At 43.7% G+C, this 15,952-nt stretch overlaps 1 protein-coding gene across 1 annotated transcript in view; it reads left to right on the forward strand.

Annotated features, from left to right (window-relative positions):
• Chat (choline O-acetyltransferase) overlaps positions 1–15,952 on the forward strand; it is a 50,953-nt gene that overhangs the window by 18,146 nt on the left and 16,855 nt on the right. The window contains exon 7 of the mRNA XM_027389340.2: positions 15,342–15,511. Within this exon, the coding sequence (XP_027245141.1) occupies positions 15,342–15,511 (170 nt within the window). The remainder of the gene's footprint in view (positions 1–15,341; positions 15,512–15,952) is intronic.

A 15,952-nucleotide genomic window follows, 5' to 3' on the forward strand; every position in this document is an offset into this window, starting at 1 on the left:
AGCTCCTTCTAGACAAGGTGCTTCTAATAGAGATAGGTTCCCCAATGGGTGCTGTGGTTACACTGCCAGAGATGAGTGGGCCCAGGAATAGAGAGGAGAGAATATGGGCTGCTTCATCCACAGGGATGCTCAAGTTGCAGGGAATGAGGATGAGAGTAAGGGGAAGGGAGGTGATACAAGAGCCCAGAAATGCATGATAAGAGGCTGGGAAGAGATTGTTACAGTGTTACAAGGAGACAATGGGGGGGGGGTAAAAATAATTACAGGCTCTAGATCCAAATGTAAGGGGATGAGGGACAGGGATTGCTGAGAAGCACCTACCCAACTTGGCCCTGGATATATGGATGTAGTGTCCTATCACAGAGTCCAGGGGTGGGAATCTTTGGGCGCATCGGGCTCAGTTGAAGCATACGGATGGCACATTCACACACGGGTTAGCTATGCTGGGAAGTAGCCCATCACAAGAAGCAGTATGAATTGTTCAGGAAGTAGCAAAGGACAGGAGACTATGACTGAGTGCTCTTAGGGGATGCATGAAGATGGGGAATGAGAGGAAGTTGCAGTCTGCCAGCTGGCTGTTACTGGCCAAAGAAATTCAGTGTTGTTACTGAGCAGGTTCCAGATGTCATAGATCCACCTCTCCGCTGAAACCGGAGGGTTCCCCCTCCCTCTCATGTGTTGGCACCGGGCCAGAAAGGTGCTGTCCGGCAGACTGACGGGCACCCCACTTCTCTCCCTGGTAGAGGGGGCTGACCATGGACACTGCTCATAGGAAATGTGTCTTCTAGTCAAAATGAGTGCCCCTCCAGCCATCTGAGAGCTAGTGGGGCAGGGGCTTGGACACTTCAGCCCTTTACATTGTAAACCTTTCTACTTCCAGACCATTCCTTGATCCTCTACACAGCCCTCAACTAGAACTGTCCCCTCTGTGAGCTCCCAGGTCAGTGAACCCATTGCCCTGACCTGACATTGAGTGGGGCTCATGAGGGTCCAGAGACCACCAAGAGGCATAGCCCACTCAGGGGAGCAGACTTCTTGTTGCAAAATCCCACCCTTCCCTATGCCCGCGTTGTTTCTTCTTCCAAGTTCACCCAGACACCACAACCTGGGCAGTACCATTGGTAGTCCCAGAGTCTCTGGATCAATACTAGCAGTCCTCAAGGGCCTTGGCGCCAGGGAGTACAGGTTACACCCAGAGAAACACTTCAGACAGCATCCTGAAGGAATGTAGAGCCACATACCTGGCCTGCCAAAGCTTAGGAGGCAGTAGAACCTAAGGCCCAGCAAGCCCCACAGTGAGGTTAGTTGATGACATGAGAATCCTCCAAAACACTGCTGAAAAAAAATACGAGATTCCCAATTCCCAAGCCCCAGGAATTTTTGCAGTGGGATTGGAGTGGACTAGGGTTCCATTTAAAAAGCACACCATCACCTTTGAGTGAAGCTATGATTGGAACCCACTTACTCAGACATCACACACCAAGCTCCTCATTTTTTTCTTGGCCTCGATCTGGGCGTTTCTCTCCTTTGCCAGAGTTTTTATTTTGCCTTTCATTTTGAAGTGATGATATTGTGTGCATGCTTGTGCAGTGCCCTAGCCTTAGAGGTAGTGGCTGGGGGCACCTGGTACCCTGCTACCCAGCCTGAGGTGCATGATACAGGGGGAGAGGGAAGAGTCTGAAGATGAACTTGGGACCTCAGAAGGGTCTGCTCATCCTTAGAGGACCTTCCTCCCCATCAAACTGCGAAACGGTGGCCTCCTGAACCCGGGAGGAGCTAACACCATTATCATCGTCTGGAAATTTAATTAGACATTCAGCCCTGAGTCTGGAAGACTACAGCGCTTGTCAATTTGTAGGAGAAGTATGGCTAGCTTGGAGAGGCCCCCCGGAGCCCTCCAGCTTTCCTGGGCACGGTGTGGCAATCCTGGGAACAGACCTCATAGGCGGATGCTCTCGTTTACACAGCCACGTAAATATTTATCCCCAGCAGCCAATTAGAGCCAAGGCACTGCTTCCAAGGAGGGAGATGACAGAAGGTGGCTGCAGCTGCATAGGGCCATGGTCATGGTTTACAAGAACCACTCAGGAAGGGGGCAAAATGATGCTTAAATATTGTCATCCAGAGCTCAGTGAGTCTGTTGGCTTTAAAACCAATTACACATTAGCAAGAACAGCCTCTCTGATTTAATTGGCCCAGAAATACCTCCTGAGCTTTCAGATTTGGAATACGATTTTCTTTCTCCTGGGATGGAGGGTCTAGGGCTGTGCTCTCCCCCTGCAGTAGAAGCACAGAGGCCTTTGTGATGAGCACATCCACGGGGCCAGTGAGAGATCCAGAGCAAAAAGTCTGGTGTTGACCCATCCTTGTCAGCTGCAGTCTGGGATTCCTACTCCATAGTGGAGACTGCAGCCTGCTTCATGGGTACAGCGGGGCACATGGCAGGTACCTGCTGCACCAAGGGTGTTCCCTAAATGAGAACTCTTATTAGATTTAGGGAAAATCTCTGGGTCACTTTGCCCAAGGCCCACACATGGGCACTGCCCATGTAGTCAGAGACAAAGGTCTGCAGACCTGTAGGCTGTGTGGCTTTCTTCCTTACATGCCATCCTAACTTATAAGCCTTTTACCTTGGGGCATTTTGTGTTCTATGCCTTCTACATATCATGTTACACACACACACACACACACACACACACACACACACACACACACACACACACACACACACACACTTTCTTTTTAAAACTGTCTCTGACCTGTACTTCCCCAGCCTTTGCCTCTCATTTTAGGCATTTGAAGTCTAAAGCATGTAGGCAGTGGTTTTTTGCTTATCTGCTCCTGTTACCCACTGCCACCTTGTCCCCAGTTCTAGAGCAATAGAACTCCTTGTGTTCTCTCTTCTTGGAAGGGTGGGGGCTAGAACCAGGAGTAAGAGCTCGGCTTAATTCTTGAGGTTTAGTTTTTTTATTAATTAATTTTTTTTTACATTCCAATCCCAGTGAGTTTTTTTTTTTTATGAATTTTGGTGGCTGGGGCATGGTAGCACACACTTTTAGTCCTAGCACTCAGGAAGCAGAGGCAGACATATTTCTGTGAGTTAAAGGCCAGCCTGGTCTACATACCACTAGGACTACACAGAGAGACCTTGTCATAAGCAAACAAACAAAACAAACTCCAAAAAAGAAAATAAATTTTCATACAATATATTCTGGTCACAATTTCATTTCCCCCATCTCCTCCCAGACCTCCCCCCCACCTCCCCACTCATCTCTGTGCACTCCTTCTCTCTCTCTCTCTCTCTCTCTCTCTCTCTCTCTCTCTCTCTTTAGAAAACAGACAAATTAAAAAAAACAAACTAGAATAAAAGCAACGGCAACAACAAAGAGAAAACATAAGAAACACACACATACAGATATACACTCACACACACAGATACACACACATACATACAGATACACATACACAAAACTCACAAAAACCCAGAACCCATAAAAATACAACATCAGAAGCTGTAATACATAAGCAAGAGATCAGTAAGATAAAAAAAATGCCCAAACAAAGCAATATGAACAACAACAACAAAAAAATCCATTGAGTTCATTTTGTGTGAGCCATCTACTGGGCTTGGGGCCTACCCTTAAGTGTGGTTTATATACCCAGTGAGATTCCATTGGGGAAAACTAATTTTCCTTTGCAAATGGTTTTCAACTGGAAATAGTGCCTTTTTTCTAAAGATTTATTTATTTATTATGTATATAGTGTTTTGCCTTCATGTGTCTCAGCAGGCCAGAAAAGGGCACCAGATCTCATTACAGACAGTTGAGAGCCACCATGTGGTTGCTGGGAATTGAACCCAAGTCCTTTGGATGAGCAGTCAGAGCTCTTAACTTATGAGCCATCTCTCCAGCCTCTGGAGACAGCTTCTTGATTAGGGGTGGATGGGCTCATGCCCACTTCCTTCTTGGTGCTGGGACCCCAACTGTCTTGAACCTGTGCATACCCTGTGCATGCTGCCACAGTCCCTGTGTATTCATATGTGTATAGTCCTGTTGTGTCTGGAAGACACTGTTTCCTTGGTGTCATCCATCCCCTCTGGTGCTTACAGTCTTTCTGCTTTGTTTTCCTCATAGTTCCCCGAGTCTAAGGGGAGGGATTTGATGGAGACATTGACTTAGGACTGGGTATTCTAGAGTCTCTCACTCTCTGCACATTGTCCAGCTGTGGGTCTCTGTAGTTCCCATTTGGTACAAGAGGAAGCTTCTCTGGTGATGGCTGAGTCAGACATTGATCTGAGCCCATGTCTTCACTGTGTCCACTGTGTCCTACTGGGGGTCCCAGGTAGGAAGTATTTCCAGGTATCAGGGACTGACACAAAGGAATGAGAATGGGCTGAAAAGGAGGGCTGAGAGGGTCCACAAGAATAAGAAAGCTGAGCACACACCAAGGTTAGGCAGAGTTTTCAAGAAATGGAGATAGGGTGTTATCTGCAAGCCGTCTGTAATAGGCTGGGCAGGAGACTTGCAGACTGTGATGGAGGCTAGGAAGGGGAGTGGGAAAGACTCCTTCTACTCCTACTCCTACTCCTCCCTTTTGGTTTTTCAAGACAGTGTTTCTCTGTATTGCTTTGGAAACTGTCCTGGAACTCACTCTATAGACCAAGCTGGCCTTGAAATCACAGAGATCCACCTGCCTCTGCCTCCTGAATGCTGGCATTAAAGGCATGCACCATCAACGCCCTGCCAAGAGTTCTTTTTTTTTTCAATAAAGTTAAATTTATTTTGACATAAATATAGGTGTTCCCAATGTTGTGAGAAATAACATGGAGAGAGGCCACATGTCTCTGTTTACCCCAAAGCTGACATCTTGCCAAAACTATAGTACAATGCCACACCCCAAGGGGCTTACAGTCAATTGTGGGGCATCTTTGTCACCTCAGGGATTCCCTTTGAGACATGTTTGAGACACATTTGCCTTCTCCCACCTCAACTCCTCTATAGCCCCTGGCAAACAAAGATCTCTCCATTTTTATAATGTTGTTGCTTTGAGAATATTATATAAATTAAATCCTATAGCATGTGTGCTAGTCAGAAATTTTTTTAACTCAGCATAATTCTCCAGTGATTTATTTTTTAATAATGGTGGTTTCATTTTATGATAGTGTTTCTCTGTATAGTCCCAGCTGTCCTGACACTTGTTTTATAGACCGGGCTGGTCTTGAACTCAGAGATCTACCTGCCTCTGTCCACTGAGTGCTGGGATTAAAGGTGTGCACCACTATCACCCAGTTTAGCATATGGATTTTTACAGGAATGTGTTACCCTTTCTGGAGAAATGTTCAGGCATGAAACCAGTAGGACATATTATAGTTGCCTGCTAAGCTTTTATTTTATGTGTATGGGCACTTATGCCTTCATGCATGTCTAATGACATTGAGTATCTTTGCTGTGTAAATTTCCTATGTGTGTATCCTCTTTGAAGACATCATTACACATCCTTGTCTATTTGCTAACTGGATTTTTTTCACCATGAGTTTTGAGAGTTGCTTATATATTCTAGATGCAAGTTGTTGGATACATGGCTTCCAAATATTTCACACTAGTCTATAGTTTACCTTAATGGAACATTCCAATGAGCAATATTTTTATTTCATTATGGTTTAATTTATCAATTACAGTTGTGTTTTTGGTGGCAAGACTACAAATTTTCTGCTTAGGCTTAGATGCCAAGCCTTTTCTCCTGTATTTTTTTCCCTGTAAGTTTTGTAGCATTGCAGCCTATGCAATCAAGTCAGGAGTCCACATTGAGTTAGTTTCTGTATAGGGTGTAATATTCATGTCAAAATTTTCTTTCCTTTTTCCTATGGGGGCTCTATTGCTTTGAGAACCTTTGTTGAAGAAATGGCTCATCTTCCTTTATTGAATGGTCTTTGCGCCTTTCTCTGTATCAGCGGGGCATATTTGATGAGTCTGTTTTAGGGAGTTCTCTCTATATTATTCTACTTACATGTGTGTTTATCCTTCTGCCAATATGATATGGTCTTGTTTATGTAGCTATACAATGGTCCTGAATTTCAATATACTGATTCCTCTAACTATTCTTTTTCAAATTGTTTGAGCTATTTTACTTCCATTGCCTTTTCATACAGACTTTAGAATAATCTCATCTCTATCTGCAAAAACAAAAACAACCCAAATCTGCTTGGAGCTTGATGGAAATTCTGCTAAACCCATGTATCCATTCGGGAAACACTGAGAGCGTCAGGATGTTGGGTCTTCCAAAGCATGCACATAGTATAGCCCTCCTCTTATTTTGACCTTTCTTTCTTTCATTTGTGTTTTGTATTTTCAGCAAACATTTTTGTTAAATTTACATCAAAGTATTTAATTACTATAATATTTAATTACTATAATCAGGGTTTATTTTTTATTTTTATAAATGTTTGTCAATGGGATACAAAACTATACTCACCTTTAGTGTGTTGATTGTATATTTTGTAATATTGATGAGTCCCTTTACTAATTCTGAGAGTTTTTTTTTTATATCTATGTGGTGTGTGTGTGTGTGTGTGTGTGTGTGTGTGTGTGTGTGTGTGTATGTGTGTGTGCATGTGTGAACACATACTTGTTTCTGTAGAGTTCAGAGAAAACTATGTGCTGGAATTAGGTCTCTCCTTCCACTATATAGGTTCTAGAGATCAAACTCAGGTTGTCAGGCCTGGCCCCAAGCACCTTTACTCATTGAGCTCTCTTGCCAGCCCTCTGAGAGTTCCTAATAGATGACAAAGGACATCCTAAGAGTTACTAAGGCTAACTAGCTGTGTTATGGGAAAATGGCGGCAATTTCCTTTCTCCTCTGTAAGCTTTTTCTTTCCTTATTACATTGGCCAGGCTGCTGTCACTATGTTCAATAGTTGTGGTGCAGCAACCTTTCCCCAAGCCCAAAGCTAAGAATGTCATCAGAACATGTGAGTCACACAGTCCTGTTGTATTCTGCCTACACAATGCGCTCTCCTGTGTGTTTGAAAACCCTGCTTCAGGACTTTCATTCTGTAACTATAAAACTTCATCAACAGTTTCTACAATGGAGCATGTTATTTGGGGCAGCCTGAATACATGTTCCCAGGCCATGGCCATCCATATTCTATTAAAATGCATACTTCTACTCTATTAAAATTTTTTAAAAAGATTCAATTTTTTAGCCTACAAATCTGTGAGCTATAGAGCTTTTGTATATTTTATTTATTATGCTGATGCTCCCTTTTATTTTCTGAGTTCAAAATTATTTATTTATTTAGTGTGTGTGTGTGTGTGTGTGTGTGTGTGTGTGTGTGTGTGTGTGCATACAGGTGACATGGCACACATGTAAAAGTCAGAGGACAACTTGCAGAAGTCAGTTCTCTCCTTCCACCATGTTTCAGGGATCAAACTCAGCACCTTTGCCTGCTAAGCTATCTTACTGGTCCTATTCTTAGTTTTTGAAGAAATTTCATCATGAATGAATGTTGGACTTGGCCAAATTTTTTTTCTTGCATCATTTTTTTTTCTGAAAATGTATTTTTTTTCTTATAGGAGTCTGTTGCTTACTTCTATCCTATAATATATAGTTTGGTGTTTTTTGTTGTTTGTACATGAGGAACACGGGTCTGGAGTGTCTTGTTCTCTTGCTGGGATTAAATGCACGTGTCACCACTGCCTGGCTGAATTGGTCCATTTTGTATAACTTGTCAGATTTATGTGTTTAGATGTTTATAATATTTTAATTGTGTATTTATATCTAAGGGGCACTGATATTGATAATTCATTCTTTCTCTCAGTCTCTAGGTCAGCCTCTCTCTCTCCCTCTCTCCCTCTCTCTCTCTCTCTCTCTCTCTCTCTCTCACACACACACACACACACACATATTTGGCACATTAAATTTCCCTTTAATTGCTTTAGCTGAATCTAATTTTAAAATTGTGCATTTTTATTCTCATTCATTGTGGTATATTCTCCATAATTCTCTTGTGACTTTCTTTTTAACTATTGACTATGTTCAATTTATTGTTTAGCATGTCAGTGTGTATCATTTTCTGTTATATATTCCTATTTCATTTCCATCATAGTCAGAGAACAAATACACAGTATTATTTCATTCTTTTTCATTTTTGAAGGCTGTTCTATTGGCCCTAGATATTATCTGTCTTGGCATATGTGCAGCGGGTGCTTGAAAGGAATGTCCATTCTGTTATTCTTGGATGAAATATTCTGTGAATGAATGTCAAACACATCCTGTTGGGTGGTGGCGTTGAGATCTGTGTCCTGACTGAATTTATACCTAGTTGTTCTGTCCATTGCAGACAGAGAAGTGCTGATGTCTCACCTCAGCAATGCATCTGTATGTTTTTCCTTCCAGTTCTGTTAGTTTTGCTTCACATACTTGCAGCGTGTTTGTAACCTATAACATGCATTGCCCTGTCATCTTGCAGATTTACCCTTTATTTTTTATGTAATTTGCTCCTAGGTCTCTAGTCCTGTTTTGTTTTGAAGTGTATATCATACTAATTCAGATTCATGATTTCTTTTGATTAATGCTTGCAAGAAATAGTATTTTCCTTCTTTTGCTTACAGCAAATTTATATTATATTTGATGTGATTTCTTTGTAGGCAGCATGTTGCTGGGTAACATTCTAATAGATTCTACCACCACCTACCACTATTTCTTCCCACTCTTTCTCTGTCTTTCTTTCTTTCTCTCTCTCTTTCTTTCTTTCTTTCTCCATCCCCCTCTCTCTTTCTCTCTTTTTTGAGACAGGGTTTCTCTGCATATCTCTGGCTGTCCTAGAACTCATTCTGTAGACCAGGCTGACCTTGAACTCAGAGTTCTGATGGCTCCCAAGTGCTGGCATTAAAGATGTGTATTTCACCACCACCCAACCCTACCACTATTTCTAATTGGTGTATTTAGATTATTTATACATAAAATAATTATTGTCATGTTTGGCTTAACTCTGCCATTTTAAATTTTTGTTTTCTGTTTTAAAATTATTTTTTCCCAGAATCTAATTCTCTTTCTTGCCTTCCTATAGATTGCATAGTCTTTTAAAAAAAATTCTAGTGTTTTAACATTTTCTGTTTGTATAACCTTTTCAAGATGTTCATGTAAACATTCCTTTGAGCATATACAACTTATCAGTCTGTTGTGTTGAATAAACCAGCTCTAGTGACATGCAGGAAGCTGACCACTTTCCCTTCACTTATGACACACTCGTCTTTGCACATATTTAGAACCATGCCAAGCATTGATATAGTTAGTTTCATACTAAAACATAAAAACACAAATAAAAATGAGCTTTTCACTCAGGCTTTTACTCTTCCCAGGGTCTTTTATTCCTTGGTGATGTGCCAGTATTCCCTTAATCACGTCCCCCACACTCCCCCTATGTTTGAACCCTCTTTAGTCATTCTTTTATGGTAAACAGGCTAGAGATATATTCTCTCCTTATCCCCAGGATCAAAGGCATGCATCCTACGAATGAGGTACACCTGTTCCTCACTTTTAAGAATTCTTTGATTTCCCTTCCCTTTTAAAGGGTTTCTTGTTTGGATGTAGAATTCTGTATATTGACACATCATTCACTTCTACTTCCTTCCAGCCCCCATGGGGTCTAATAAGAAGTCTGCCCTCACTCTAACTGCTTTTCTTCCATAGATCATGCCATTTCTGTCAATACTTTCTTCTGCTATTGGTTCTCATACACTCAGCATGATGTATGTTATATAGATTTTTTTTTAACTTAACCCTGTTTGGGTTGCTAGTCTCTTCAGTCTTTAGACTGAGGATTTTTTACTAATTCTGGGAGTTTTAGCCATTGTTTCTCTGGGTACTTTCTGTTCTGCCCTCTTTTTCTCCCTCTGGGAATTTGATGACATGAAAGTTACCTTTTCTATGTTGCAGGTTCCATAGGTGCTCTTCACTCTTTTCTAGTCTCTCTTCATTCTGCTGTTACTTCATCTTCAAGCTTGCTTATTTCTTCTCTGCTCCCCATATTATGCTCTCAAATCCATCTACTGATTTTATATTTTTATATTAACTGGTATTATCTTTTTTATTTCTAAATTGTCTCTTTGGTTCTTCACATCTTTTTTCCTGAGAGTTTCTATATATCTGCTGATATATTCTGCCTTTTTAAAAAACCTGTCTTTTCAAACATGTTCAAAATTGCTGGTTGATACCTTTCGTGGATATTGGATTTAAAAACATATGTCACATAACTTGAACACATCTTTCACTTTGTTAAAGCCAAAATTCCCCCAGTTCTTGATGAGTGGTGAGTGGTGAGTGGTTTCTACTAGAAGTTGGGTGACTCGTGTTACGAGGCCCTTGGTGTTATGTAAACCCAATGATTCAATTGTCTCATTCTCCTACTACTGCAGCCAGTGATAGTGGAGATGTCCCCTCATCACACCCAGGTGAAGGCACAAATCAAAGTTCTTTGTTCTATTGATGCTCTGATGGGAGAGTTAGTCCTTATTATTACTGCTAAATGAGAATTCAAGGTCTCATCATGCTTTCTGTGGGTGCCCTGTGAAAGATGGTGGAGTAGAACGGTCACCATTTAGCGGAGCTGGAACTTCCAGCTTCCATAAGAGTGTGGCGTCTCTGAAATCCACAAAGGTGGAGGTGCCTCAACACAGATCAGTGATGGCAGACTAGGTTCTCCATTGGCCTTGAGCTGGCAACAGGGGGTGGATCAGCTTGGTTATGGGTATGCATCAAGTTGGGGACTTGCACAGTTTTCCTGGTGATACTTGGCTGAAGTAGAAAGGCTATTATCTAAGAGCTTTCTTTCTTTTGGAGGAATTGTTTTTTATTTTGTTTTGGGATTTTTGTTGTTGTTGTTTGGTTTGGCCTCTCTTTTTCCTTTCTTTCTGTCTTTCATTCTTCTTTTCTTTTCTTTTCTTTCCTTTTTTTTTTTTTTGGACAATGCCTCTTTATTATGTAGCCCTAGCTGTCCTGGAACTCACTATATAGACCAGGCTAGCTTTAAACTCAAAGATATCCACCTGATCTGCCTCCCAAGTGCTGGGATTAAAAGCAAGCACCACTACACCTGGCTTATCCAAGAGTTTTCTATTTTGCTGTGGATAGAGAGAGCAGGTCTGTGTAGGGGTGTTGTCTTTGTATGTGTATGTGTCCCCATTTATATTTTCATGTTTTTGATTTCTTTACATCCAGACATGGACTAGCTTAGATATAAAGGAAGGGAGAGTGGGGGGACTCTATGCTAGTTCACTTAAGATGCCATGAGAAAAATAGCACAGACTGGGTGACTCAGAAATGTCATTCTGACTTACAGAAACTGGAGTCCAAGATCGACATACCAGCAAGGATGGCTTCTCTTGCAGACTCACTCCTTGGTTTGCAGACCACCACCTTCTTCTCACTGTGTCTTTAAAAGACCATGCCCATATCACTGGTGCCTCGCCTTATATGGGCCAGTCCTATGGGTGGATTACAGCCCCTAATATGACTTCATTTAATCCCAGTTACTACTTTAATAGTTCTTTCTCAAAATTCAGTCATAGTGGAGCTTAGATCTTTAATATACAATTTGCATGGAGTACAGTTCAATCTACCACACTCTATGGACCTGCAACCATGCTGCTTCTTTTAGGTTATGAGGTCCCTGTCTGACACGCTTTCTTCTTTAAATCTTCCAGAGTCTTCTTATATTTGTTTTAAATATAATATTTAGCCAGGACAACCAGTGGGAGGAATGGAGAGAAACCTAGTCCATTTTTCCTGGAAGACAAGACTCTCCCTTTTGGAAAATTTAAAGTAGATTTTATAACTCAATTGAAATTGGTTCTGATTCACAAGAGACAGGTTTCATTGATAAAGACATACTTTCATTGACATCTCAGCTACTGGGACCTGGGATGATAAAGTTTACCTCCCCAAGTCCATAGATTAGGGGGAAATATCAACTGTTTGGTGGAAAATTTACCTCCCAATGTAATCCCTTGTCCTAGGAAGGAAAGTTGTTATGATGGACATGACAAAAGATTAGAAGCTCTGTGTCTGTAAGGAGAATTCCAGGACCTCACCCCAGGAAGGAAATGTGATGTGTACTTGTCTTGGTACAAACCAGAGAAGGCAGGAGTCCCGGGGAAGGTTGAATATATGTATGTGTTTGTGCACAGGCGTGCACACATGTTAGAGGGTGGGATCTGAGAGTCTGGCCCTTCCAAGGCAGAGGCATGAGGTGTGTTGTATCTTTGCACAGCTGAGTGTGTCTGGAAGCTTCTAACCTCCAGGCTTCTGGAATTTCCATACCACTGGAGTTGTGAGGGTCAGGAGAAACTCTGTATTACTCTCCCACTTCCCACCTCCCACCTCCCACTAGTAAGTAGCAGCTGCTTGAGGAAGATTGACTCACTACATTAGGCAAGCTCCAACGTACTCCACGAGGAGGTCACAAGACAAACAGCCCCTGCCACGAGCTTCCATCCCACCACCCAGTATTTCTATTACACTTGGGCCACAGTCATGGTAGATGAGTTTGTGTGTACTTCATTTCCAGCCTTACACAATAAACTTGTCAGTATTTGACGGATCAGCACTTGCATTCAGGGAGTTCATTTGCAAGGCCACCTGGCTTCCCAGCTCTGTTGTCCTGCTCCCATTTCATCTTGCCTAATGAACCAGGGCCTGGTTCCTGGTGAGTAGTGCTGAGCTTCTGGGCCAGACATGGCCAGCATTTGATAACAAGGCCTTGGCCCCTCCTCAGGGATCCTTCTCATCTGTCTGAAGGAGGTCAAGCTACTAGCATGGAGAGGAGCAGCCCTCCCCCCTTTTTTTTTTGCTGCAAACTTGTTCTCCGCAGCTAGGAGGAGCATGCCAAGTTTTCACTCCCACCCAGAGGTTGGATCAGGCTTGCTGCAGTTTCTTGCTGGACAAACTTGCTATGGGTGTCTGCAGTTCTGCAGCCTGTCTAACACACACTGGTTTGGGCTTGCTTCTAAGAAACTCTGGTGAAGGAAGATACAAAGCCAGACTTTTAGTGCTCACTAAGAAATGAACAAGAATGAAATGATATATAGCATTTGAGCTGCCCATGTCCCCTCAATAGCCAGCAAGGTCTTATTCTTCCCATGTTCCTAGGCATCCTTGACTCTACTTTAACCACATTGTCTTGGCCCAGGACACTTCAGTGACTCTTGTGAGGACACCTCATTCCCAAGTCTGACCTTCTTGATGCTCTGCTCCCAACCTGGGCTTGGGCTTACATGCCTGGAACAAACCCAGACTTCTCCAGTTACTGGGCAATTATTATCAAACCTCATGTTTAAGTAAGATCTTGGAAATGGCTTATAGTCAGGCTATTTATTTTCTTTCCCCTCATCTGCAAATGGGACATGATAATATTGCCAGTCTCCTATTACAGTATGCATGCCTAAGTTGGTACCTGGCACACAGCAGGTACTCAGCAAAGGCTGGACCATCACCTCATAGCATTGTGATCATCTGGCCTCATCTAAATCCTGGAGCCTTTACACTTCAGCTGGAGCCAACAGGTTTACACACGAGCTCCACCCACAAGCTGGGGTCTGCTTCCTCCCTCCTTCCTGGCTGTTATCTCCTTCTTATATTCCTCTCCTTTCCCCTTGACTATCTGGATCTGACACGGGTCTGGTCAAGCATATTTCCCATTCTCTGAAGGCAACGTCTATACTGGGAGTCTAAAGGGACCGCTGGCACAACACACCATCTAAGGCTTAGCACCACGGCCATCTTTAGGGATGCATGCTGGAGAAAAGAACGGCAAGGTGTGGAGAACCTTACCGTGGAAGGGACCACATCCTGTCCCAATGGGTCATAGATTCTGGTCCTTAGTGGGTCCTTGAGCCCCCTCCTGTAAGGCTGCTGAGCTACCTCAGACCCATCTCTGACCTGGCCACTGCTCTCACTCCTATCTGGTCCAGGCTCAGGAGAGTGCCCTGAAATCTGTGACTAACAATGGATACTTCTCTTTGCTCACATGAAATGGAGGTCTCACCTTCAAGGAGTCCACAGACATGACCAGAGCCCCTGGGCAGGGGGCCTGCATGACAGCCAGAACCTTGAGGACCTAGTATGACAGACAGGGAATGGTGTCATAGCCTGGTGCGCAGGAGTTGCATAGCGTGGAGGAAGGTTGGAAGAATGGCAAGGAGTACTTGCTACTTCTCTCTAAGGTGGCTTCCTGGAAGTAAAGGGAAGGGTCTGACCCAATGTGCCCTCCCTGTGCTCTGAAGGAACTGGCTAGCCTCGGGGCCCAAAGCTCACCCACCTCCACTGCCATAGCATGCACAATGCAAAGCTAAGCACCATGGCCATCTTCCAGCCACAAAGACAAGGGGCACAATCAGAACAGGTGCATGGCTTTCTTGCCTCTAGATTTTATTGGAAGAATTTAGACTTTTGTGTGCTTGTAGCTGAGAGGAGGCTGGAAGTTGCAGCCATAACCAGTAGCCCATGTGCCAAGCTAAAGGCAGGGTCCTCTGAGTAAAGGAGCAGAGAGCTGTAGGATGCGGGCAGCAACCCCTGCCACGTGGTGCATGATGGTGCCTAATGCCACATCCCAAATCTACTGTGCATACAGCACTCTCGACCTGCCCAGAGGCTAAGGGTACCTGTCTCCACCCTGTCACTGCATCCAGCTCTAAGCACAGAGTCCCCAAGCCATGCTCAGTCCTCTTCTCTGGGTCTTGAAGCAGCTCCTTGGAATTTTAGATCAAAGCTATGAAGTTTTGGCTTATGATGGACTTAAAATTTTGACAAACTTTAAAGCAAAAGATGGGTTAGTACACCCATAACCAGCATGGAGAAAGTGACCACCTCCAGAAAGTCTTGTGTTTGGAAGAAGGAAAACAAGGCAGTGGCAGCAGCAGGTGCCCACGATCAGTGCCACCTGCCGAGTGGGCTTGTCAATCATCTGGGGAGTGTTAAAGGCTTTATGTCAGAATAAGCTGTAGGTCAGGTTGGGCTCCCAGTTGAAAGAAATCAGAATTGATTATCAATATAGACAGATAATGGTAACATCTGTGCCAGAATGAGGGTGCTATTGGAAAAGGGAGTGGGATCCCGGACAGGACTGAGGGACGGAAGCATCCCCCCTCATTGGGGCAGGCAGAACCAGTGGCCTCACACTGGCTGAAGCACTCACTGGGCACTGCTAGGTTTCAATAGTCTTCCAGAGACTGCTAGGGTAGAGCAGAGGCTCAGGACCATACATCTGACTGCATGCTTCTGTCAAGCAGCATGTGGGACTCTGTAGGCGCCCCAGAGCCGAGGTCACACGCTCACTTGTCCCACAGATTCCACCAACCGGGACTCCCTGGACATGATTGAGCGATGCATCTGTCTGGTGTGCCTGGATGTTCCCGGTACTGGAGAGCTAAGTGACACCCACAGGGCACTCCAGCTCCTTCATGGTGGAGGCTGCAGCTTGAATGGAGCCAATCGCTGGTATGACAAGTCCCTGCAGGTAAGTGTCTTGTCTGTGGCCCTGCAACTGCGTAGCCTCTTCTGGGGTTGGCCACCGGCCCATGCTCTTGCTGTCTTCTGTCACTCTGACTGTACTAGTGTTGTCACCTTTAGACTAGCCAGAGATTTTCCCAGAAGCCATGTGGTAGAACCCAACTGAGACTCCCTGACTGTCCTGCTAATGTGTTGGAAGAACTTGGTCACACCTGGGCTCTTTTCCCACCTCCATCACACTCTGGGGTAGAAGAGCACCACACATTCGCCCAGTAGGTCCTCAACAGATAACTAAACAGGATGACTCGGGTCTGACCAGTGATGCCAGCTTTTCTGAATGTCCACCACCTGGCTCCACTATTTCAACATACGCTGAGAAGCAACCCAGCACCCCCTAAATACATCCTAAGGTACAATCAAATAATCCATAGCTTTTCACGAACATGCA

This window comes from Cricetulus griseus (genome assembly GCF_003668045.3).
Source record: "Cricetulus griseus strain 17A/GY chromosome 1 unlocalized genomic scaffold, alternate assembly CriGri-PICRH-1.0 chr1_1, whole genome shotgun sequence".
Taxonomy (NCBI): domain Eukaryota; kingdom Metazoa; phylum Chordata; class Mammalia; order Rodentia; family Cricetidae; genus Cricetulus; species Cricetulus griseus.